Raw genomic sequence first — 27,573 nt, 5'->3', positions numbered from 1 at the left:
CTCCTACAGGAAATATACCGGGATAACACAGTAGAAATTACATGGGAATGGACAAGAAGTACGGAAGATTTCAAAGCATGCAAAGGATTAAGACAAGGCTGTCCTCTATCACCGCTGCTGTTAATGCTTTATATGATAAATCTGGAACGGAGGATACAAGACAGTAACCTATTTTTTAACTGTCATATAGATTAGGTGGAAACGCGGTAGAGCAGCGCCTCCCCGGTTTGATGTATGCAGACGATATTGTGCTGCTAGCTGAGAGTCTGGAAGAACTGCAAACTCTAGTTAAGTATTGCGGAGACGAAGGGGACGCTCTAGGCTGCAGCTTTAGCGCAGTTAAGTCGGGTTTGGTGATTTTCAACGGCTCAACTGTTGAGGGTCTTAAAATACATGACCATGAAATACCCGGAGTAGCAGAATACAAATATCTGGAGGTATGGGTAAACGAAGGATTGGCATACATTGGAAAGCATGAGCAATCACTTTAGGCCAAAGGACGAAGGAATGCCGGGATAATGCAGCATAGGGCATTGTGGGGATACAACGGGTATGAGGTTTTGAGGGGTATTTGGAAAGGAATTATGGTACCCGGACTTACTTTCGGAAATGCGGTTTTGTGCCTAAAATCAGAGGTACAGTCGACATTAGAAATAAATCAGAGAGGCGTTGGACGATTAGCACTAGGTGCCCAAGGCAAAACCACAAATGAGGCGGTACAGGGAGACATGAGCTGAGCATCTTTCGAAGTACGGGAAGCTCAGAGTAAAATGTTGTATTAGGAACGCCGTATTTACTAAGGTAATCGCTAATAGAATCAGGACAACCTTAGACTGCAATCAAGCAAAGGATCAAGCAGGGTTTCGGAAACGGTACTCTACTATCGATCATATCCATACCATCAATCAGGTGATAGAAAAATGCTCGGAATATAACCAGCCCTTATACATAGCATTCATTGATTACGAAAAAGCATTTGACTCAGTTGAAACATCGGCGGTGATGCAGGCATTGCGAAATCAGGGGGTAGACGAGCCGTACGTGAAAGTGCTGGAAGATATATATAGTGACTGCACAGCAACCATAGTTCTGCATAAAGAAAGTAACAAAATTCCCATAAAGAAAGGTGTTAGGCAAGGAGACACAATCTCCCCAGTACTATTCACAGCTTGTTTAGAGGAAGTATTCAGAGACTTGGAATGGGAGCAGTTAGGGATAAGGGTAGATGGAGAATACCTCAGTAATCTGCGGTTTGCTGATGACATTGCCTTGCTAAGCAACTCGGGGGATGAACTGCAAATAATGATTGATGACCTAGACAGTAAAAGTAGAAAGGTAGGCTTGAAAATCAATATGCAGAAGACTAAGGTAATGTTCAACAGCCTCGGGAAGGAACAGCAGTTTACATTAGGTAGCGAAATACTGGAAGTAGTAGGCGAATATGTCTACTTAGGACAGGTAGTAACCGCAGATCCGGACCGTGAAAAAGAAATAACAAGAAGAATAAGATTGGGATGGAGCGCATTTGGCAAGCACTCGCAGATTATGACTAGCAGCTTACCGGTATCGCTCAAAAGGAAAGTATACAACAGTTGCATCTTGCCTGTACTCACCTATGGGACTGAAACGTGGAGGCTAACCAAGAGAGTTCTACTTAAGTTGAGGACAACCCAGAGGGCTATGGAACGAAAAATGGTAGGGGTAACATTAAGAGATAGAAAGCGTGCAGAGTGGGTCAGAGAAATAACTCAAGTTACCGACATTCTAGTGGAAATTAAGAAGAAGAAATGGACATGGGCAGGACATGTAGTGCGAAGAGAGGATAACCGATGGTCGCTGAGGGTAACAAACTGGATTCCAAGGGAAGGAAAGCGCAGCAGGGGGCGGCAGAAAGTTAGGTGGGCGGATGAGATTAAGAAGTTCGCAGGAGTCAAGTGGATGCAGCTAGCACAGAACCGGGTTAAGTGGAGAAATATGGGAGAGGCCTTCGCCCTGCAGTGGGTATAATCAGGCTGATGATGATGATGATGATGATGATGATGATGATGATGAGGAAATTGAACAGTGACAGATGGGCAGCTAAAGTATTTAAACACCTGCACTTAAAAAGCGTTGACTCCCAATTGAGGGAAAGAACTAGGAAACTAACTACTAAGTATACGCTAGTCACAAGGACGGAGAAATAAAGAGCATTAGGCAACAGGGGAAAAACACAGAAGGTAAAAATTGGATAAATTCGATGGAGAAGAAACAGAGTGTGGAATTATGCCGAAAGTGGAAAATGCAGATCAGGAAGGAAGCTTTCTTTGATAACTCAAGAGGCAGTGCCCTACTTTTTGAAGCTAGATCAGGGTGCCTTAGAACACGCAGCTACAAAATGAAATTTAACAATGAAGATGACGCATGTGCTGTATGTGGTAACTCTAGTGAAACAATTGACCATATTATACTCGGATGTAATGGTATCCACCCGGAAGTTGATGCAGGCGCAGTAACTGTTCCTGAAGCTCTAGGGTTTGGAGATCAAATGGCCGGGTGAATAAACCGGCGGTGGAAACTAGCAGAAAACGACTGGAAGATTGGTGGCTTAAAAGCAGAGAAGTGACAAAGTGTTAGTAATGTAGAAACAAAACATTTAAGAAATAGAATGATGGCTTAGTTAACCAATTTAAATCAATAATTAAGATATAGGGAGAAAATGAGCATGACAGCTACTGCTACCACCCCGTTTCAAAGGGGACGCTTCTATATTCCATCCATCCAACCCAAAGGTCCATTGAAGGAACCTTTATTTATAAACTAAAAAATGTTCAGCATGTGTGAGTGACGCGTTGAAATCGCTCTATGAAAATGAACTTCTCTTCTTAGAAGCACGTTGTTAAATTTTAGTTATTGATCGCGCATGCCTGACTAATTCATCGTCCGTGCACTCTTGTACGCTTTGTCAAGCACAACGGAATTATTTTGAGTTGCCAACTTCTTTTAGCTTTTTATCCTGAGTTCGTTTTATAGTTCTTATGGCCCTTTACAACCTGTCGCGTTGACCTATCGGATTTTTGTGAAACTGCTTCCGCGTATGCCTGTTTGATTCATCGTCTGTGTTCGTTTGTTGTTATATATACTTCGTCCGGAACAACGGAACGTTTTACCATTCTTTTGCGTTCAGTCATCTTTTAGCCTATCATGTGTTTTGTGTTTTATCGCTCTTATGGCTCTTTACATCATGTGACGTTGACTGTATCTAATTGTTCCGCCACTGCTCTCGTTTATATTGCGCACGTTTAGCTCAATAAAGATTAGATGTCAGCACGCGCTGATTCCTGTCCCTTCGTCTTTGGTCTTCTTCGTTTGCACTGAAGGTTTCAATCTGCATGCGGGTTCTTTCATTCGAGCATGCAAAGTTTTATGAGATCTTGCAACCAAGACCATAGTGCAGTCTAAATGAGCAATTTCACGTTTTTAAGGGACGGCATAGCATCGTCTCCCTCAAGCACGTCGCTGCGCTCTATTTATGCTCGCTGATCACATTTTCTTTCGCATCGAGCGATCGCGGCTCCATATATATTTCCAGCGTGCCGCTTTTCGCCGCGTGAACATCGTCGAAAATATCGTTGCATGTATGCCGGTCTCAAGCCCCTCTCGTACTCACCGTATATGGCACCCAGCGTGACTGACATGCAGGCCATGTTCGGGCAGAATGCGGCAGCCACCACTGTGGCCGACGATGTTCCGACGACCAGGAGCGTGATGATGAACACGGATAGCTTGCTCTGGAGGACGACGATCAGAATGCCTGCGGTAAATGAGGCAGCATGATGGCTCTGCTCTTTGGCTGAGTCTTTAGCTATGCATAACGTTCTTTAATTCCGAAATAATTCATTTTGACAGACTTAAAATTGACTTCATACAGTGTTATAACCCTGCATTATGCAGAATGTAGAGGTAATCAGAAAGTTTTGACGCAGGAACCACATGATTGTAAAGTCTCGTGTTAGTCCAGATCTGAAGAGGGAACGAAACAGATTAGTAAGAAATAAGTCAGTGAAAGAATTAGCAGTGAGAGGGAGGACGGAAGAAGTCAGGATCTCGCTATAGAATAGATATTCAGCACTAACCGAGGATGATGTCCTTAGCGTAGAAGCAATGAACAATAAGGTCTGAGATATCTTTACTGAATGTGCGGTAGAAGTAGGCGGTAAGATAGGAATAGGAGGATAGCGGTAAATGATCTAAAGAGACAAAATATTTGATCAAGAAACGCCAGTCTGAAAGCTTCCAACCAACCCGACATGATCGAAATGGCAGAGATGTCAAAGCTAATCATTAAGCGTAAAGTGGAAAATTGAGTATACTCTATAAAAAAGGGGCAGCGCTAAAGCGATGAAGAGGAAATTGGGCATAGGCAAAAATCAGATGTATGCGCTAAGGGACAAGACATTCTATGTCATCACAGACATAATAGTCAAAGTAGCCGAGGAGTTCTATACTTGTCTCTACAGTAGCCGATGTAGTCAGGACAACAATGATATATAGGCAGTAGTGAAAGGCAGCCAGACGTTCTGCGAGAGGCGAAAGATGAGGTTTAGAAAGCTTTAGAAAGTATGAAATCGGAATACCCAGCCGAGCGCTTTACCACTGCGCCACACCACGCATCGTGAAACGCTCTTCATAATTCCTCTTGTGTACCGTAAGAATAATAGTGGGATTCAGCGAGTGACAGATACTGCGTCTTTCCTTTTCTGTAGGTAAGGGTGGCCTTTGGGTGGAAGCACAAAGTGCATATGAGGGATACCGGCCTAATGTAGAAAGCAGAGCTGGTGTCGCAGCGTTCGTGTCAGCATGTGACGCCATATTGGCTGTCCTCTGGTAGTGAGGAATGGGTGGGGTAATTCTTTTATCCGGCCTGGCGTCTCCTACCCCCTCCGGGCTGGTGCCTCTCCGAAACTTGGAGGACTGAGAGACCCGCGGTGTTGGGTCAACGGACCTGGCCAGGCAAAAGATCGTCATCAGCTGGGCCGCTTACGTCATGAATCAACATACATGAATGTTCGAGTGGGATCGTGCGGAGACCCAGGAGGCCTGCGTGCCTCGAATTCTTCGCACAATAAAGTTTTTCCTCCTCCTCTTTTTCTCCTAAGGAATTATATAACGCCTGTATCTTTGACAGGTTCAATGAAATGCTGGATGTGTTCAACAAGGGGCGCGTGATGTACTATCGAGAGGTCATGACGTCACCAGGCGATTCAAGTAGAGAAGGAGGAGGAGGAATCAACATTTATTAAGCCCGAAATAATTCGGTGGTGCATGCTTGCACCAGACGGGGTGGTTCCCTAGTTGCGGGACCCATATGTTTCCAGCAGCTCCTGGCCCCTGTCTGTCAGTGCGAGCTGGATCGATAGGGCGGGGCTGGACAACAAGGTCTCCCATCGCTCAAGGGGTTGGGGATTGGGGGTGTTGGTGGGAAGGGGAGGAGGGGGGGGGGGTTTCAGTTGTTTGCATTCTGCCAAAACGTGCGGCAGGGTGCCCTTTTCTTTTTTACAAAAAGGACAGAGCATGTCGTGTTCCGCAGGGTACTTCAAGTAGAGAAAGCAACCACGACCCTACGGGAGGATGATGCGCCGGTGACGGTTGAGAGCAAACTCCTTCATATATGGGAAGCGAAATGCGGCATGGAGAGGCGTCTCCGGTCGCAAAGATGGAACAGGAACCTTAGGCGAAGGATAGCAAGATAAAACAGAGATTGAAGATAACGCAGTAAAACTTTGCGAACAAAACTGGTGTAGTAGGTGTGACGAGATGGAAGGGAACATGAGCCTTGCTAATTCGTGGAGCCTACCCAGACACATACTTGATCCTGACAATTCGAAAACTCAATCGGGCATAAGACTGACGAAAGCCAGACACGCGTTCGAGGGCACGGACGGGGAACGCATGGCGAAACTAATTAACATGTACGTAAGCGACACACAAACCTTACCCCTGCCGGATTACGAAGGACCCTTAAACGAGGCCCTAGACGCGCCGATCACGGAGGCGGAGGTTCGCGCCGAAATATTACGCCTAAAAACAAAATCTGCTCCCGGCCCAGATGGAATCACAAACAAGGTTCTCCGAAATTTGGACGATAATTCCATCCGCACGCTCACCAAATACAGGAGAATCGTATGGGACAGAGGCCGCCTCCCACAACAGTGGAAGACGGCAAACGTAATTTTGATACCGAAGCAATACGACCAATCTCCCTAACATCCTGTATAGGGAAATTGATGGAGCGGGTAGTCCAAACGCGACTAACGCGTTGCATGGAGCTTAACGACCTGTGGCCGCACGAAATGGTTGGGTTCCGGCCCGGCCTGTGCACACAGGACGTAATGCTCCGCTTGAGACACGACATAATAGAAAGCGAAAGCAGGGACGCGAGGGTACTACTAGGTCTAGACCTGACAAAGGCGTTCAATAACGTAAAACACGCTGCTATTCTTTTTGGCCTCCAAGAATTGGGGGTCGGAAAGAAAACGTACCACTACGTAAAAGACTTCCTGTCGGGTAGAACGATAATGATAAAGTTTCAGGACATTGAATCCTCCACCGTCAAACTAGGAAGCAGGGGTACGCCACAGGGTTCGGCGCTGTCCCCGTTCCTCTTTAATGTTGCCATGCGAAACCTCCCAGCAGAGCTGATAAAAGTGGAAAAATTGAAATTCAGCATGTCCGCGGACGACGTCAACCTGTGGCTCACCCAGGGGAGTGACGCGAGCATCGAGGAGCGCTTGCAAGCGGCGGCGGACACCGTGGTGTCCTACGCGGCCGAAAGGGGCCTCTCGTGGCCTCCACAAAAATCGTAACTGTTTATCTACAACCCGAAGGTGCTCAGGTGTAAACGCCAGATAAACATCAGCGTAACAGTAGACGGCCAAATAGTGCCAAAAGTCGTACAAATTAGGATCTTGGGGTTGTTTCTACAAGCAGATGGGTACAACGATACAACGGTAAAGAAACTGAGCGCGTACGCCACCCAAGTCACGGGTCTGTTCAGAAGAATCGCACTCAAGGGTCGTGGCCTTAAGGAACGAAGCCTCCTGAAACTAATGCAGGCTTACATCACTAGCCGCATATGTTACGCCACACAATTCCTAAACATTAGATCAGACGAAAAGCAGAGAATAGACGCACTCATCAGACGATGCGCGAAGATGGCTCTGGAGCTACCCATCTCGACCTCGACTGAACGCCTCCTCGAAATGGGGGTGCACAACAATTGGACGAACTAACGGAGGCTGTGCGCATGGCGCAACTAGAAAGATTGAGTGGAACCACCACGGGCAGAACCATCCTCGGCTGGGTGGGACTGCATTCATATAGAGGAACAAGCCACAAAGAAGACATTCCACGAGAGTATCGCGAATATATAATAGTGCCCCCCCCCCCTACCTAAAAACATGCACCCTACGTACAACAAGGAGAGGAGACAAAAGAGGGCCGAGACTCTCGCACAGAAAGCGGGCAAAATGAAGCCGGGGAAGGTCGCCTACGTGGACGCGGCTAGCGGTATGTCGGAAGTTGCGGTGGCTGTGGTCGTCAACGGCCGCGGCGTGTCCGCCGCCGCCGCGTCCGTTAGAAGCCGAAATGTAGACACGGCTGAAGAAGTTGCAATAGCGCTCGCTTGCGTTGGAACGGAAGCCAGCATAGTTATTAGTGACAGCAAAACATCTGTCTGGAGCTTTGGAAAAGGGAGGGTCTCGACGGAGGCGGCCAAAATTTTAGATATGGTTTGTTTGGTTTTTGGGGTTTAACGTCCCAAAGCAACTTAGGCTATGAGAGACGCCGTAGTGGAGGACTCCGGTAATTTCGACCACCTGGGGTTCTTTAACGTGCACTGACATCGCACAGCACACGGGGACCTTGCTTTTCGCCTCCATCGAAAAGCTGCCGCCGAGGCCGGGATTCGATCCCGCGTCCTTGGGAACAGTAGTCGAGCGCCGTAACCACTGCGCCACCTCTTGAAAGATTCGAATTATTTAGACCCCCGCGCATGAGTCTGTCCCCGGCAACGAGGCGGCGCACGAGCTAGACCGAGCTCTCTACTTCCGGGCAGCCGTAGAACCTCCTGATTGCGATGGGATGGACGAGAGGCTGCAAACTTATCAGGAAATTTTAGAACACTACAGACTTAGCAGAAAGTCCCTGCCACCACCGGACCGAACGCTAACTAACAAGGAGGCCGTCGCTTGGCGGCGCCTGCAAGCTGGGAATTTCCCAAGTCCCGTCTGGCTTTTCCACACGCAAGTGGAGGAAAAGGCGGACGATGTATGGATGGGATGGGAAAGCATTTATTTCATCGGCTTTAAGTGGTTCAGTTTGATTGCTGGCCTCGCCAGATGGCCGCCAGTTGCGCCCTGTCGGCGATTTCTTCTGCCCACTCAGTGACCCGAGCCTGGATGGCCGGGTCCGAGCAGCGCAGCACGGCCTCCCACTCCTCCAGAGATGGAGCTGGCAGCAAATCGGCGGGTGGCGGATAGGCCGCGCACCCCCATGTAATGCGGTCTAAAGTAGCGTCGACGCCACACTCTTTGCATTCAGGGTCAACCTGCTCTTTGAATATATATGAATAAACTTTGGGGCAGGGGAAGGAGCGGGTTTGTAGCTGGCGCCAGAGTATCTCCTGGGCCTTGCTTAATGAATTGTGCGGTGGAGGGAAGATGCGCCTTTCCAGGCTAAAATGGCGAGTTATATCATGGAACGAGATCAAGCCCTCCCTCGCACCCGCAGGAAACGAGGTGCTCACCGCCCGGCCGACGAAACCTCGGGCATATTCGTGAACCTTCTCGTTCTCGGGATTGCGCGAGTGAGCCGGAACCCATACCAGTTCTATCGTCCTACCAGGCACTGGACGGTAGCTTTTAAGAATATTCCTGGCGGCAGCCGACAGACGGCCCCTCCCGAAATTCCGTACGGCTGTTTTGGAATCACTGACTATAACATCTGCTTCGGTAAAAGCGATAGCCAGCGCGATGGCTGCTTCCTTTGCAGCCTCGGAGGTTCTGGTGCGCACAGTAGCTGAAGCTAAGATTTTGGTAGGCGTGGACTCACGGGCCCCAGTCACCGCACCGGACGATAAATACGAAACCTGCGGAGAAAGGGGTACTCTGGATCACATAATCTGGCACTGCCTTGATTCCCCTGGCGCCAAGGAAAATATAAATAGTAGAGAAGCCTGGTAACTGCTACTGCGGAGCGAGTCCCCCGCCAACCAGCAGCAAACTGTCCGCCTGGCGGCTGGAGCCGCGAAGAAACACTGTCGCTTCGCCTGTCTTTAGTCGCGGAGGCCCCGGCCTCCGTCCCATAGGCCTGCGTCCCAGGAGTGGGGAGGTGGGAACCTCCTACATCGGAGGAAAAATAAAGTTCATAACAACAACAACATGGATATACTGAGGAATATAGGATAAGGAGAAACATAGGCTCAAAATTCGAAATTAGAGTCCCGCCAGGGTGGTGCAGTGGTACGACGCCCGACTACTGTGCCGGAGTACCCGGGTTCGAGCCCGACCGCGGCGGCTGCGTTTCGATGGAGGCGAAACGAAGAGGCGTCCGTGTGCTGTGCGATATCAGCGCACGTTAAAGATCCCCAGGTGGTCGAAATTACTCCGTAGCCCTCCGCTACGGCTCCCCTTTCTCTCTTTCCACTTTCACTCTCACCTTCCTCTCTTCCCTTACGGCGCGGTTAAGGTGTCCACAGCTACCAGTGTGACAGATACTGCGCCTTTTCCTTCCTGTGAAGCAATTTAAATTTAGAGTCGAGGGTAAAATCGTTCCTAAAGTCGAAAAAATCAAAATCCTGGGCTTTTTTATCCAGGAAAACGGATACAATGACGGCGCCATAAAAAGGGTAGACGACTACGCGTCGCAAATTCTAGGCATTATTAGGAGAGCCTCCCTTAGGAGCAGAGGTCTTAAAGAGAGAAGCCTAGTACAGGCTTACGTATTTAGCGAAGTGTGCTAAGCTACACCCTTCCTAATTCTTAGAGCGGATGAAAAGAAGAAATTAGATACTCGCACCCGAAGATGTATCAAGAGAGCCCTAGGACTCTCGATGTGTGCGGAGAAACTCCTGTCCATGGGGGTGCATAATAACTGGGAAGAATACGCAGAGGCAGTTCGCATGTCTCAGCTAGAGAGACTTAGCAGCACCACCACTGGCAGTCATCTTGCAGATGGCAGGCTTGCAGTCTGACCGCGGGCTTCACCCTAAAACTAACCCCCCCCCCCCATATGTATGGAGAAAATAGGGATACCCCCACTGCCGAGAAATACGCATCTGAAACATAATACCGAGAGGAGGGTTAAGAGAGCTGGAGCGCTAACAAAACTCTTGGGAAAAATGGATCCCGAAGAGGTTACCTACGTGGACGCCGCTAGTGGGAAGTCTGGCGCGGTCAACGGACTAGGAGCCCTCAAGTCGGCAGCCACTATTCGCAGCCGCAACATAGAGATGGCCGAAGATGTTGCTATAGCACTCGCGTGCGTTGGAACGGAAACAAAATTTGTAGTCAGCGATAGTAAAACTGCTATCTTGAATCTCATGAAAGGCAGAATCTCGCCGGAAGCGGCGAGGATCCTGGCCGGCAAAGAGTTGACCCGCCAAGTCAACCTAATATGAACCCCAGCGCACGCGTCGGTTCCTGGCAATGAAGCGGCACACGAGTTAGCCCGAGCAAACTACTTCTGCGTAACCGTAGAACCGCCGGACTTCCAGAACCCAGATGAACCCGCGCAAACATTGTGAAATCATTGAGAATTATAGAATAAACAGAAAACTACTGCCACCATCGGATAAGACACTAAGTAATAAAGCGCCGACCGCATGGCGGCGGCTGCAAGGTGGAAATTTCGTTAATCTAGTATTGGCTTTTCACATACTACCAGGGGACAGGAAAGTAATCTTTTTAAAGCATGTGGGGAGAGGGGTACACTCGACCACATTAATGGGAATGCGTCGACTCTCCTGGAGTCGAGGAAAATATCAATAGCAGTGAGAGCTGGGAAGCCGTGTTGCGGATCGAAGACCTAATGCTTCTCTACTTCACTGGCTCCTGCTAATAGTGCATTCTTTGCTTGAATAATGCTGGTGCTCATTTTTAACATTTTGGCGATAGAGCCCGTATGCCTTTCCAACACTATTGCGAAGCTCCCTAGTGATTGACAGTTTTGGTGTACCAACCCATAACTCTCCAAGTATGGTTTTGCCTGCCATAGACCTGGCAAGCTTGTCACTGACAAAGAGGCTCAATGGTGAAGTACCTGCTTGTTTTCACAGCAAAACCATTAAAATAACTCATGCAGTTTTTGAAGTCGGACAAGTGTTCTTCCTAACGGTTAACAGTAGTTTGTGCTACCTGCTTTGCTTGCTGATCTCGCTTCTCTCCACCGGCAATTCAAAAGACCGAGGAGGTGCGACATCACATGCAAAGTTCATTTTGTTTTCGCAATTATCTTCAATCGCTGGTGGCTCATACTAAATTTACTTGCGAAAAAATATTTGTCATGCTCCATGCTTCCTTTCCTTAAAAAATTTAATTTGTATTAAACCCAGCGCAAGGTTATATGTCTGCTACTGGTGCAATGACATTGTTCCCATGTTCTGCTAAATTTGATGGCAGGACATCGAAACAGTCAGTTTGGAGCAGTGTTGGAGCAATATTGCATTTTGGAGCCGGATGCAGCAGGGAAAGTAGTTTGGAGCAGAATGGAGCAAATGGAGCAGCACTTCCACCCCTGATTAAGCTGCTCACTTAGATTGTAACCATTCTGTTATAACCTTATCCTGCAATGATAAAGTAACAGTTTGCATAGGTGCAAAGCAAAGGAGTGAATCTGTGAATGCAAAGAGCAAATCCAATCCAAGCAGAAAAGGAATGAATTTAGATTAGGTTACATGTAACCTAATCTGATAAGGTTACATGTAACAAAGTCGGTTGTTACATCCATGCCTAGGACCGTTCAGAATGAATCAACATCAGCATTAGAGAACCAATAACCATGTGATAATGCTTAACGCGATAAAAAAAAAGGTATTTATACCTTGCAGATGTGGTATGAGACCATGTACAGTGGTGGCCATACAACAAATGTGAACTGATATGTACCAAAGAACACCCAGCTGATCACTGCGCAAGGTGCAAACAAATTTACACGAGCAGCAAATGCAAAAAAGGACTGAAGTAATCTGTAATGCATCCTACATTGTCGAAAAACGTAAGGTTTGAGCATGCCCACCAGCGATATCACTCAGCAGGCAAAATGAAAGCAATAAATAGGCACATACATGTGCATCGACGACATCAGATTTTGATAGCATCGTAAATATCTCAATTGGTGCACCTTAGCAAATACATGCAGCTTCTCAATACCGATAAAACTTAGTTGGCATGTAGTGCGATGAGAGTAGAGCGATCAAAGCAACCATAAATACCGGATGTAATGTGTGCAACTCCCCGTATAAAGCCTACATCACATCATTTGCCTAAGCTATTGTCCAGTGAACTTGACTCATATAAGTTATGCAGGAAGAAAGCAGATTGTAATCACAATAATTTCCCATTTTTTCTTTCTTTTTAACCAAACATGTTTTTATGCTCAACATGCTTTTATGCTTGGACCCAAGGGTCTGCAGTATGTAATAAATAAATGTCTTAGGTACACCAAAGGGTCCATATCATTAGGCACATTCGCCTATGGTGTGTCTTTTTTTCATAAGCATTCCCTCCATACTGTACTTTGTTTGGCAATGCGTCAGATTATTTTTTTTTGAAAATCATCCAGTGTGGTGATAAAGTGTTTAGCTCATCACATACAGAAGTTGTGTTCAGTCAACTGATTCATCGCACAGATACGTATTGCAGACATAGGTGCACATAGCTAGCAGGAAATCAAAATAAATAGGTACTCTCGAAGTGACAGCTGCCATGAAAGTATACAGATATTTTCAGTTTACACAGCACCGTCGAGAACCCATATCAGCACAAAGCGCAAACCGCAGAATAGTGGCAAGTTGCCCGAAAAACGTGCAGCTAAGGTCGTTTTCTGCAGAATGTCGTTTTCGAAGGGCTCAGCGCACGCACGTCATTTTTCAAGCACAGCACACACATTAACCGCGATCAACACATGTGATCGACACGGCGCGGAAACAACGTTGCGTGCTCGTTTCTGTTGCGGTGACTGCGACCAGCGGAACTTGTGCCAGGCTAGTTGTCACCAAGTTAATTTCAGCATTAGAAAAACACAGTGTGTGAGAAACTTTGCAAACATGGACAGTCCTCTTCCTTGTTAGGAGGCAGTCGCCAAGTCGTACTTTCGCAACACATGCACGGGCACTTTTCGATGCGCTGAGGAGCCGATTCGTGCGCATGAAAAAGCCCGCGAACTACTGTCGCTGGCCGTCGGCCTTGAAGGTCCTTGCGGCTATTAGATAGAAACACTTGCGATAATCACAAACACATCGTGACACCGGTGCGACGTAGCACATTTGGCCAGTTGGAAGATCACTCTCTTCAGCTCAGCGCAGATAATAATGGCGCATATGATCCGGCTTGAGGGGAAATCACAGTCGATAGGAACGCTAGTATTAGCAATGCGCGCTAAGTGTATTGGTTTTTGCGGGAAAGCAACAACTACCATCTGCGCTTCGCTTCGCACCGCTGGCGGCCATGTTTCCCTGGCGAGATAGAGGAGGAGGAGCCGGAGACGTCGCCTACAGGGCAACCAATAGCTGCAATCCAGTCGCCTTGCTGATCAGCATGTGCGGGCGAAAAGTTGAGATTGATTCAGCCTTTCTTCGGACGACCTATGCGGTTGAGCGCTATTGTCTGCCCCTCAAAACCGGTCTTCTCGGTGCACCCACAGAGGTGCGGAGCGGGTCTAAAAAGCAACCGTACAGCGGCCTTTAGGGTGTGCTGACGTCGCCAACAAGAACTACCTCTCTGTTAATATCTATCACATGCGGAATCTCGCTGACACATCTCGCGGATAACACCGCAACGCTCAAGCTTACGCATTTCTCCAGTGTAGGTTCTACAGTGCTCACGGATTTGTGAAGTGAAAAGCTTCACTACGAGGGTCGCAGCCGAGCTTCGCGTATGCCGTATGCCGTATACCGTATACCGTATACCGTATGCTGTATGCCGTATGCCGGAAGGCAAGAAGCGCCGGCCATCGGACTTGAGCGTACTCGTTTCCGCTTGGTACTCATAGCTGACACGGCAGATGGGTGACGTCACATCCTTGATGTCAACCTAATTGAGTGACTTATTTTAGTTGTTGGTACTTTCAAATTTCGCGCCAACCACAATACCTGTCAATCGCAGAATCTCGCTATCATCCTCACGCTAGACAAGCTGAGCGCTGCACTACCCGGGACGTCGCACAGCGGTGAAGCGCTCGGCTGGGAATCCAAGGGATGAAGGTTCGATTTCTGGATGTAGACTAATTTTGTTTTTAATTAGGAGGAGTCGCGCACCTCTTAAGCGTTTCTAGGCAACGCCGGCAGAGCTTGGCGAGGGGGCTGTGCAGCTGGCATTGGCTGTGTCGTCACGGCATACAGTACGCAAAGCTTGGCTCTGTCCCTCGTAGTGAAGCTTTTCGCTTCAAAAAAGGAATCAGTCTCCATCCGCAAATCAAACCTCCATGCCTTGGATCCCCCTAGTCAAGCGCTTTACTCTATGCTACGCCCAGCGCCAAGAAACGCACTTCATAATGCCGCTTGTCTAGCGTGAGGATGACAGTGGCATTACGCGAGTGGCAGATACTGCGATAGACTCGTTATTTGAAAGTACCATAGACTAAAAGAGTTAAATAAATAAATTAGGGTGACGTCAAGGCTGTGACGTCATCCATCTGCGTCAGTTATGAGTATCAAGAGGGAACGAGTGCACTCCAACACCACCGGCCGGCTCTTCTAGCCATCCGCGATAGTAGCCCTCCACTACGGCCCCACCTCTACTCCCTCTCTTCTTTCACTTCCACCTTCCTCCCTTCCATTACAGTCCGCGGAGAATCTGGAGTAGTGGAGGGCTACTATCGCTGATGGCTTCCTAGAAATAATAGGCGAAAAGAAGAGGCGTCGTGTTCTGTGCGATGTCAGCGCACGTTAAAGATCCCCAGGGGTCGAGGTGTGTTCCCCATGAGGTCCCGCCTTGAGATCGATTTTCGGCGGAACGCGCTGTGCCTTGGACTTGCTTTTTGTGGAATCGTCTGCAGGCAGTTGCCCTGTACCTGTGGACACCATATTTTGGCAAGTCTTCCCCCCTTTTAGGGGTTTTTTCACGATTTGTACTCGACCACGGTACGGCAAATCAGGCCTAATCATTAGGCCGAGCCGACGCTTGCGGCACCGGGCTCCGGGGCTGTGACTTGTGGTTGTGGGCCTTTGCGAGGCTGAAGACAATGGAATACTCCGTTGAGGGAGAATCTATATCGCCCGAAGAGTTCGAGGCGGGAGAATGGACCTGGGTTTTGAAGGCGCAAGATCGATTCAAGAAGTCTGTGTACGGGGATCACTCCGAGAGTAGGCCTACCGAGAAACAGGCGGGCAGCGACGGGCGCCAGACACACGGAGCAGCCCAAGTCAAGCGGGGGAAAGCGCCGGTGTGGAAGAAACAGGGACCGTTTCTGAAGATGCCAGCCAAGGATTTCAAGGTTGTGTGCCGGCCCAAGAATTGGGACTTGAGTATAGTGACGCCGAGGGAGCTCGGATGTGCCTTGAGAGCGGCAGCAGAGCTGACGAACGCGACTGCGGTGGAAGAAGACCTGGTGCGGGTCAATGAGACAAACAACACGATGACGGTGAGCACGCCGTGTATGAATCGTAGTGGGGCATATGCGAATGTAAAGACGCTCAAGCTGGGCAGTCGTGACCTTGAGGTTTCGGCGTACGTGGCGGCGCCGGAGAACTCTGTGCGCGGAGTAATTTACATTGCGTACAACGGATGCCCATTGGCAGAAGGTCGCGCAGGATTCTTGAAGAAGAACGAAGACATGGATATTTTGGATGCCAGACCTTTGGGCAAGTCAAAGGCGATTCAGATCACTTTCGGCGGGAAGCGCGTTCCCCGGCAAGTTATTTATTGGAACTGTCTGTACGCTGTGATCCCGTATAGAGAGTTAGTCGAGACCTGCTATAACTGCAGACGAGTGGGACATCGGGCGGACGTTTGCTATCGTCCGAAGACTAATTTGTGTCGCCGTTGCGGGAAGGAACATCCTGCACCACCGGACGGAGAGTCGCTGACCTGCACGCCGGACTGCATCGTGTGCCATGGGGCGCACAGCACGGGAAGCCGCAACTGCAAGTTTCGTCTAGCCCGTCAGCAGCCGACGGGTCTGCAGCACAGCAACGAGGACAAGAGCCAAACTGGCAAGGAAGAGCGGCGTTCGAGGCCCAGGAAGCGGTCATCTAGCGGTGCGAGAGGCGATAGCAAGAGAAGGGACCGGTCAGCTTCCTTCCCGTCACTGCCCGGACCCGAGCCTGGCAAAGGAGGAGGGCAAGGTTCCGGTCATGGAAGAAGTCCCAGTGCCACAAGGAAAAAGGTGAGCTGGCCAAACGCAGGCTCCCAAAATGAGACTGCTCGAGAGAAGGAGCTACAAAGGCAGGTGTTGCAGCAAGCCGAAACTATTAAAAAGATGGAAGCTAGGATGGCAGAGATGGAACGCGCGCTTAAAACCGGCAGAGTAGAAAGGGTACAGACGCCACTCGCCCAGGCCCCACAGAAAGCGGCGCAGGCGAACGCTTCTAGCGTGGACGCCCCACAGAAAGTGGCGCAGGCGAACGCTTCTAGCGTGTACGATAACTGTACAGCTATGGAAGTGGAGAATCGGGGGACGGTCAAAAGGCCGCCGCCGGCAGATGAGGGAGCTCATGCAAAGAGAATAGCAGAAACTTCGGCGGCGGACACGCCGCAGCCAGTAGTTAAAGTCACTAGTCTTAGGAGGGACATGCTTACCCTTGCAGAGAGAGTAGGAAAACTGGAAGAAAGACAGGATAGGTTGGAAGGTCGGGTCGACAAGATTGAAGCCAGACTAGGCAAGATTGAGGAGCGTCTTGACGCCTTCACCAATGACTTAAGGGGTTTCCAGACCCAAGTAATGGGTATGTTTAAACACCTAAATGCTATGCTAGAGGCTAGATTGCCTCCCGTAGTCGGCCAGGAGCCGATGTTAGTGAACCTAGTGCCTCACCATGGCCCCTCGCCAGCAAATTGAGGTTTGGCAGTGGAACTGCAGGGGCTTCCGTCGCAAGCGGGGGAACCTGCAGTTGCACATACAAAATCTAGATAGTAAGCCGGACATTATAGCTTTGCAGGAGGCTAGCGGCTCGGTTAAATTACCGGGATTTAAGACATTTACACCACCAGAGATTGATCGAGGGGGCGTATCGAGCGTCTTTACGGCCATGCTAGTCCATCGTAACACCACAGTGATTCAGCATACCATAGATAGCAGCAGGGAGGACTACGTCCTGATGGAGATTTTACCCAAAAGAAAAGGCGATAAGAGTCTCTTTGCTCTTAATGTATACTCTTCTCCAAAAGATAAGGGGGTGGGCTTGCCAGACCTCCTGATAAAGACGCAACGGCTAGCGGCTAGGTCTCAACTCATCGTGGTGGGGGATTTCAATGCGCCTCATCCGGAGTGGGGCTACATCCGAGCCAGCCCGAAGGGAAATAAACTTTGGCAGGTTGCCCAGGACCTGCGATGGACGATCTTGAACAACCCGCTAGATCATACAAGGATAGGCAACAGCGTGAGCATAGACACCTCTCCAGATCTCACATTTGTGAATGGTATCAGGGATGCAAAGTGGGTAAACACGGGACAGCCACTGGGAAGTGATCACTATATCCTTTCCACGATATTTAGTGCTGCTAAGCACAAAGACAAGGTGAAAGGAACTCGAGTGACGGACTGGGACCGATTTCGGGAAGTCAGGAATGATACAGTGACCGGGGAAATCGAGGACTTAGGAGCCTGGGTTGAGGCACTCAAGCAGGCCGTGAAGAGTACCACAAAAGAGGTTCCAGCGGAGGAGGAGGGCTCTACGGCTGACTCCAGATTGTTACACATGTGGGAAGCACATGCGAGTCTCCTTCGGAGGTGGAAGAAACAAAGGCATAATGGTGTGCTCCGTAGAAAGATGGCCAAGTTAGAACGAGAAATCGAAACGTACACATTGGAGTTGCAGTGCAAACAGTGGGGGCAGATTTGTGACCGGATGAATGGGGAATTCGGATGCAAAAAAACATGGCAGTTGTTGAGGCACCTTTTAGACCCGACGGCAACCAAATCTGCGCAGAAGGGGCAAATGGCTAGGTTAGTGCATCGGTATCAAGGCACGACTGGGGAGTTTATACGTGAACTCCGAAGACGTTACATAAACGCAGAGGCGGGCGGTTGCTTGCCGGATTACTCGGGAGAGGAAAACCTTGAATTAGATGCAGACTTTACGGTGGCGGAGGTGGAGTTTGCAATGGGTCAGCTTCGTACCACGTCAGCAGCGGGTCCGGACGGGGTTACTAATAAGATGCTGAGGAACCTGGATTTCAAGTCAGTAGGGGCACTCACGAATTTGATGAATAAATTTTGGGTGGCCGGGGAGATTCCGCCAGAGTGGAAGCATGCTAGGATTACATTTATTCCTAAAGCAGGGAAGAAGCTCTGCATTGAGAATCTGCGTCCCATCTCGCTAACGTCGTGTTTAGCCAAATTGATGGAGCATGTGGTCCTGAACAGGCTTCAGGGTTATGTAGAGGACAAGGAGTTGATACCTGAAACAATGATTGGTTTCAGGGCTAATTTATCAACGCAGGACGTCATGATACAGCTAAAAAAAGACGTTGTTGATCCTGGGTACGGCACGGGCACCAAGGCTATCTTGGGGCTCGACCTAACTAAGGCCTTTGACAATGTTACCCATGAGGCAATATTGAGGAACCTATCGGACATAAGACCGGGGGGTAGAACCTTCCGGTACATCAGATCGTTTCTGGAGGGTAGGACTGCGGAGAATATAGTCGGAGAAATGAAATCGGATCCCTTCCCATTGGGGGGCAGAGGGACACCGCAAGGGTCGGTATTATCACCGTTCCTATTTAATCTCGCATTGATCAAGATACCACCCAGGCTGCAAGGGATATCGGGACTTAAACATACATTTTATGCGGATGACATTACTCTTTGGGTAACAAGAGGCAGTGACGCACATTTGCAAGAACCTCTACAGCACGCGGTGGATATTGTTGAGGAGCTAGCAGGGGAAGCAGGACTCTCGTGCTCTCAGCCCAAGTCCGAGCTTTTTGTGCTGAGGGACAAGCCAAGAGGGATACATGCGAGGCACTATGTGCCGCCACCGCCTTTAGAGGTCAAAGTGGGGGGCGTACCGGTCGCTGAGGTTCAAACGATCAGGATCCTGGGTATGTATCTGCAGACTAACAGGAAAAATAGCGAGTCCTTGAAAAGGCTTAAAATACGGTCAATGCTACCGTGAGGTTAATCAGGAGAATCGCTAATCGTAAGAGAGGTGTTAAGGAAAAGGACTTGTGTAAGCTGGTGCAGGCGTTTGTGCTCAGTAGAATAGTGTATGCGACGCCTTATTTGAAGTTGGACGCGACGGAAAAAGGCAAGGTGAAGGCTATGATTAGGCAGGCATATAAAGCGGCCCTTGGGTTGCCTCACAATGCGTCTACCGAAAGGCTGCTGGGATTAGGGGTGCACAACACCCTAGAAGAACTACGGGAGGCGCACTTGGTGATGCAGCTCGGTAGGCTTTCAAAAACAAAAGTAGGAAGGGACATATTGGAAAGGATCGGCATTGGAGTTGATGCTCCAGCTGGTGACACTAAAATTCAGATTAGGCGGGAAATGCACAAGGGCTTGTACATAAAACCTTTGCCCAAGAACATGCATCCAATACATCACGAGGACCGCAGGAAGGCAAGAGCCAAAGCTTTACATGTTAAGTACGGGAAGTACAACGGGGCAGTCTATGTAGATGTCGCCGAGTATAGGGACAAGGACGCATTTGCAATTGCGGTGGTGGACGGGCGGGGACGCTTGATCGCCTCCGGATCAGTCAAAACCCGCTCCCCAGAAACTGCAGAGGAAGCGGCGATAGCACTAGCTATTACTAGTAGTAATGCTGACTTGATCTTCAGCGATTCCAAAACAGCAATCCGAAATTTGGCGAGGGGCAGAATATCTGTCACAGCGGCGCGATTGCTGAATCGGGCCACGGGGCGAGGGACTACGGAGGCGGAAATTGTCTGGGTACCAGCACACTCTGGGAATCCTGGGAACGAGACGGCTCACATGAATGCTCGAGGTTTCGTCAGCCGGGTAGGTGAGCCAGACGTTCCGGGAAGGTCCACGAGAGATGGGCTGGTATCCTTTCATGACATTACTAATCATTTCAAACTTGAGCGGAGGATTTACCCACCCCCGGACAAGCAATTGGTGAAGGCGCAGGAATGCGTCTGGCGACGATTGCAGACTAGATGTTTCTTCAACCCATACGTGTTGAGCAAAATCTACCCGGACATTCAGCCGCAGTGCAAATGGTGTCAGGAACTGGCAACCTATGACCACATATTATGGAGCTGTAGCATAGCACCGCCACCGGCGGATATTATGCGTGATCCTTCCCTCGAGCAGTGGGAGGCCGTGTTGGCCAGCTCAGACCCGGTCGTCCAGACCAGGGCCGTGGAGTGGGCCACCCAGGTCGCCGTCAGCCATGGGTTGATGGCCATCTAACACGGAACCATCCATACATGCTTTCTGACGAAAATAAAGTTTTTCCATCCATCCATCCAGGGGTCGAAATTACTCCGGTGCCCTCCACTACAGCTCCTCTTTCTCTCTTTCCACTTTCACTCCCATCTTCCTCCCTTCCCTTACGGCGCGGTTGCGGTGTCCACAGAAATCAAGTGAGACAGTTACCGCGCCTTTCCTTTCCTATAAATAAATCAGTTTTTTTGTGGCCGGTAAAGCACATTTTCTTTCCCGTTAATCAATTTTGAATGCTGCTGATGCCTGCTATACTAACGCCTCCTATCTGGATCTGCTTCTGTTTGCTGTGTGGGCGGTGTTCGAGGAAGCGCCAAATAAAAGGCGCCGCACGGAAGCCTGGATCGGACGCTCGGTGGGAAGTGACAAATAGTGTGCCTTTCCTTCCCTACAAACGAATTGTAGAACGCCGGAGAACTTAGATGCGCTCGACAAGGAAGCGAAGAAGAGTTTTGCTGCTGGCGAACGGCGCAGAAAACTGGAAAAAATTAACTTCTTATCCCAAGGTGGTTACTGGTTTTCGCTACGTATATCCAGGCATAGCAGAGCTGAGCCATCTCTCTTTTTTTTCTTTTTCAGCGGGATCTACATTGGCCGTACAATTCGCATTGTCGCCTCGGCGGTTGCCACGCCGTGATCGTGGCGACGCTCTTAGCGGGATAACCGGTGAATGTTGCTGAACGCAACCTAAATGTAACATACACTTACTGTAAACGGCGATTGTTGCTGAAAGATGTCTGGAACGCAACCTAAAGTTTGGTTTGGATTGGTTTGTGGGGTTTAACGTCCCAAAGCAAATCAGGATATAAGAGACGCCGTAGTGGAGGACTCCGGAAATTTCGACCACCTGGGGTTCTGTAACGTGCACTGACTGACATCGCACAGCACACAGGCGCCTTGCTTTCCGTCCCCACCGAAAAGCGGCCGCCGAGGCCGGGATTCAGTCCCGCGTCCTCGGGAACAGTAGTCGAGCGCCGCAACCACTGCGCCACCCCGGCGGGGAAAAGTAACATGCACTCACTGAAGGCAGGAAATAAATACGGTGAAAGTAATTGCTTTGTGTAACTGTTCTCATACCGATTGTTACTGAAATGTGTCAGTGAACGCAACCTAAAGGTAACATATTTTCACTGAAGGCAGGAAATAATTGAAAAATGTACAAACAGGCGTCGAACAGATGTTTCATTGGTATCATTGCAGAGGTGGGTGACGTTAATTCATTCCTCCGCAAAATCTTTTTTTCTTTACTGCCTAATTTATTATCAAATTTTACACATAACGAGCATTACCACACACGCACGCACGCACACACACACACACACACACACACGCACACACACACACACACACACACACACACACACACACACACACACACACACACACACACACACACACACACACACACACACACACACACACACACACACACACACACACACACACACACACACACACACACACACACACACACACACACACACACACACACACACACACTATATTGCGCGACAAATACACAACATGGGTTAACACCACGCGATTTGGGCTGCGTGATTCGTTACAAATCAGTCATTTGCAGCACCACTTCCATTCTCGGAAACCTCTCAGGCACGTCGTCTTGTGTCTTGAACACTTCATTAACACTGGCAACGGCTTCGCGAAAATACTACCGTATTTTCTTCGCATCAGCGTCTGCCTGCCTGATAGCATTTTGGATCGCCAGATTCTGTGGAGGCCCAATAACATGGGCATGTCCAGCGGTAGCCCATCATCATCTTCAATTAGTAAAAATCGAATTCCGAATGCATCCACGGGTAGGTCTTTTTTAATTGTTCGTTTTAGAATGTCCCAGAAGAAAAATGCTTCCCAACATTCTAAGAAAACATGTTCGATAGTTTCCGGCTTGCGACATATGAAACAGGGATTTTCCCAAGGTACAAAAAATTCCTTTTATTTCTAAATAAGTCTTAACTTCTAGTGTATTGCTATGGAGCTTGAAAAAGAAAGTTTTTGCTCCCCGTGGTACGGCCATATATTTTACTCAATTAATGACTGACTTCTATGCATCTGCACAGTACAACGATCTGTAGAATGGGATCGGGAGAAAGAGATCGCTCAAGTCTTTGTAAAGTTTGTTTTGCGTCACAGTTGATAAATATTCAGACGAAAAACGGGCAATATACGACATGACATGTACGCTTCCTTAGGGATTCCGAAAATTATCCCATGCATGCTAGCCGAACTTACAGCTAAATTTAGTAGCCCGTTGTTCAATCTAACCTGACACACAGTTTGTAAAAATGGGTCTTTTGTATCACAAAAGAACATAAAACGCTTAACCACTTGGCGCAAATACAAATGCGCCAAACCAACTCCTCCCAAGCGGACGCGATGAAACAAGCTGGTTGGGCGGGTGCGCTACTAAGTACTTCCCCTAAGAAAAATGGCGAACATACAGTGAAATCTCTGCACATTCGCACGAGAACAATGCAGTACTTGTAACACGTACCATACCTTGGTAACAAGAAATAAATTACAAATGGTAGCACGTGCAAACTTTGACCAACCGAATCCTCTTAGTCTGTCGGCCTCTCACGTAGTTCTAAAACCTGCTGGTTCCCATCTGACTCACTGTCTCGGTAGTTTTCCAGTGGCACTCCGAACACTTCACTGAGGTTGCTACCCAAGGCATGTTCACGAAATTCGCAGGGGTTGTGAGCCACTCTCCATGCCAGAAACCCAGACACTTATTCCAGTTCACAGCACTACCACTCACAAAACAAAAGTCCTTCACAAATTTGACAACACGGTGAATGCTTTCGTTGTCGGTACAGAAGACGGCAATGTCATAATACGCCAGTATGCGGACCTCTGCTGCATGCAAACGAAAACCTCGGACACTGATGCTCTCGATAATGCTCACACCAAATGGCTCAGTATACAAGCAGAAAAGCAATCGCGACAGAGGGCAGCCTTGACGTACAGAGCGTTGAACTTGGATGAGCTCACCCACCCTCTTATTTACTATCAGGCGCGTCGTGCACCCTCTGTACGCCATTGCGAATCCTCTGCAAATAACTTAGCCCACATTTGCATGCTCTAAAACAGACAGCCCGACATCATGCGGCATTTTCTGGAAGGCTTTCTCTAGGTTAAGCTGGAGCATGGCAACGCTCTCATTCTTGATGGAACAGCGCAAAACATCGGGACAAGAGACAAGCGCTGTCTCTTGTCTCTTGAATGAATAACCAACATGCTCAAGCTGCTGTCCTGGCAACGCTCTCATGCAAGGCATCGCAACACTCCAGCACAGACCGTGCCTTGTGGATACTAGTATATATGGTTCTACCTTTAATGCCGCAGGTATGATGCGGTCCTACTGATTCGTGCATTACAGTTTGAAGCCTTTTAGCTAGAATTTGAATGAGGATCTTATAATCTGTGTTCGTCAGGGATATTGGTCTGTAAGCGGTAACTGGTTGAAGCTTGGCTTCGTGAACATTTTTTGGTTTGAAAATTGTATGGGCTGTTAGAAAAGATGGGGGAAGCATATCCTTGTCATAGGCCTCATTAAATAATCCAGTCAAAACTGGGGCGAAATCGTCTTTGAATTGCTTATAAAGGGTGGCTGCAAGCCCATTTGGTCCTGGTGACTATCCAGGGTTGAGGTCTTCTATGGCTTTTTTTACTTCTCCTTCGGAGATGGGCAGCTCTAAACGTTTTTTTGTTTCGTCATCCAGTCTTGGCATAAGAGAGGAAATTGGAATTGTGTTGCTCGATTTTCCCTTCTGTGCGACTAATAAGTCCACTGTTGTGTTCATAAAAGGCGCTCTCTATATTTGATTTATCTGAATAGACTACAGCGATTCATCCTATTTTCGATATCTCATTCTTGCTGGCGTGCTTCTTTTCTAATCCAAGAACACGTTTTGTGGGCATTTCGCCCGCAAATAGGCGCTGTGCCCTCGCCCTCACCATCGCATCTTGATATCTCTCCGTATCTATTGCCTCCAATTTCTGCTTGACGGAGCGGATTTCTTCCATGCACCAGCCCGGCTGCTCGCACTCTTGCGACAGTAGACACATGAGGTCGTTTCTAAGTGTCTTTTTTTTCTTTATCTTGTTATTTTATAGCACACGATCGTTAAATGGCATTCATCTTTATTTCCTGTTTAAATCTTTCCCATTTTACCTCTTGAGATTCATTACTGGCAATGTGCATCTCATTTAAAGCTGACACTACTTGTCCCACAGAACTATCATATTTTAGAAGCCTCTCATTAAGTTTCCAGTTTTCCCATACAAATTTTTGTCGTTTTCCATTTCTTTTTCCAATCCCAAAGACAACTCGACAGTAGTCACTAAACAGCACTGGTTGTACGCGGTATTCACAGCAGTATGGTGTTAGTTCGGGTTAGTTTGTATAGGGCATACGTATCTGCCGCCACAAAACCAACGGGAACAGTGGCCTTTAAATGCGTTATAATTCGTTCAGACAGTATATCCACAAGTCGTCGCCAGGTGGCGTTACTCAAGTGTTGTCCGCTCGAGTGCTTCTACGGGATATGGTTTGGTAATAAGCACACCCGCCACCTCTGAGGTGGTGGACGACGGCTGTTGCGGCGTGCGTCTTTCTCTACCTCTTCTTCTTCTCTACTTTCTCTCTTCTGTCCGCACGAGGCAGTGGAGGTGGCTCAGCTAAAGAGCCAGTAGCAGGCCCGTGCATTTTCTTTTCCCCCTTTTTACAGCCACAACAACAACGTACAGAGCAGTACTGATGACTAATGGCTAAGAAGTTACTAACCAGTGCTAAATAATGACTAATTAGCCACTATCCAGTTCTAATGACTATTTAGTCGCTTAATAGTAATAATTATTCATTAGTCAAGACTTTAGTCATGTATATTAATTAGTACTAGTTATTGTCTAGTTAGTCATTTGTTAGTACTGGTTAGTGACTACATGGCGACGTAATCGGCTACGACGTCATGACTGCACGTGACGTCAACGTGGCGTCATTGACTGGTGATGACGTCACCAGGCAATTCATGCATATACGAATTTGACCCCGCCGTGCGTTCGATCCTGGCGCCATTCGTTTGGCGCTTCCTCGAATGCCGCACCGCACAGCATAGAGAAGCGGACTCAGTGCAGCATCACCTACGTTTCAAATTGGTTTACAGGAAAGAAAAGGTGCAGTATCTGTCACAATTCACCGCCGACACCGTAACCGAGTTGCAAGAAAAAAAGAGGAAAGTGGGATTGAAAATAGAAAGAGGTGGCGTAGTGGAGGACTTCAGAACACTGCGCAACTAATGCTTTCACTTCATTAAGTGGTCCACAGTGCCCCCTATGGCCTAAATAAAGCTTTCTCTCATCGCTAAACATGTATGACCACAAGTTCGGCTAGGGAAACGTACACCCTTCTTCAAATGTTTAGCTGGGGAAACGTACACACTTCTCGTAATGCATTCCTAAGTTTCCAAATTTGCTAAAAGCAAGATTTTTCTTTCATCCCCTCCCCAATTGCTAGGACTTCCAAGATTGTTATAGTCATAATATACTGCTTAAGAGCGAACCCTCTGGTCACTAAACTGTTGACAAATGCTGTACCTCTCACTACGTATATCCTGGCATAGCTGAGCTAAACCACTGCCAATTGTTTTATTAACTGATACTCATCACGCAACTTCTGATCACCACCCCGTATTTATTTAGCCCCTTAGGTCAGAAACAAATCTACTTCGGGTTTGTGTGATGTCAAATTCATTGGACGTCAACATTAGCCTTTTGGCTAATGTCGACGTATGTTTGATTTTACTTTTACAATTTTGGGGGGAGGGGGAGGGGGGACTCTTATTAACTAATCATCCTATTGATATATTTTTTCTGCAGCGTCCTTATAATAACCAGTCTGATTTTGCTAGCCTCTCTTTTTTCAGTTTTGTTTGGAACTAAAAATTTTGAATCTAATGCAAAGATCCTGCACCGCTTCGCCTGTGTTCGTCGGGCAGCTTACGCTTCCTTGTTGGTAAAAATTAAACTCAGCTGTTTGTACGTTCAGAAACCTACAGCAAGTGCTCATCCCTCAGTTATCCTCGCTTCCACAGCCGGTATGAACGTTTTTTCCACCTTAACCGCTTCGAAGGACATAATGCAGCTCGCATTGGTGGTAGGATCAATTGGCGTTATACTTAAATGTTGGAAACAACTTTTACTTGATATATTTCAGTGCTGACATCGAATCATATGCCTTGAAAGCACTACAAAACTAGTTGTTACAGGAAGCTGACTTACTTCTCACGCTTACGTACTCACTTTGAACGAAAACAAAAACGACATTTGGCCGCTAAGTGCAGTTGAAACTACATAAACATTAGTTGAGTTTGATTCAACACGCATGTATTTACTTCCTATGCCTACCTACAAGAGAGGGAAGCCTTTGGTGAGTTCTGTTGACAGAACTATGGCGAAGTTGTTCGCTCGGTGTCAACGGTAGCAAACGTTCACACCTACGCATCGCAACCATCTCTGTCTCAGTACAAACTCGCGCAAATTTCTATTTTACTTCATATATACCATTTGGGCTGTACAGCTTTTCCTTAATAAACTGGTTCGAAGCACCACACGGCAGCAGTTCAATAGCCTCAGCGGTGGGCAGGTGGCAAAGCGCCAGTCACCGCCCAAGCGCCAAGCAGCTGGTGGCTTATTTTGCCGCCTCATATTTTAAGTGAAAACCTT

The 27,573-nt window shown here is 48.2% G+C and overlaps 1 protein-coding gene across 1 annotated transcript in view; it reads right to left on the bottom strand.

The window, feature by feature from the left end:
- LOC146193568 (uncharacterized) overlaps positions 1–27,573 on the bottom strand; it is a 90,203-nt gene that overhangs the window by 21,929 nt on the left and 40,701 nt on the right. The window contains exon 2 of the mRNA XM_084600584.1: positions 3,650–3,793. Within this exon, the coding sequence (XP_084456710.1) occupies positions 3,650–3,793 (144 nt within the window). The remainder of the gene's footprint in view (positions 1–3,649; positions 3,794–27,573) is intronic.

This window comes from Amblyomma maculatum, chromosome 4 (genome assembly GCF_055883805.1).
Source record: "Amblyomma maculatum isolate TAMU_Amacu chromosome 4, ASM5588380v1, whole genome shotgun sequence".
Classification (NCBI taxonomy): Eukaryota; Metazoa; Arthropoda; class Arachnida; order Ixodida; family Ixodidae; genus Amblyomma; species Amblyomma maculatum.
Note: the sequence above shows the minus strand (reverse complement) of the source record. Positions and strands in the feature narration are given on the sequence as shown.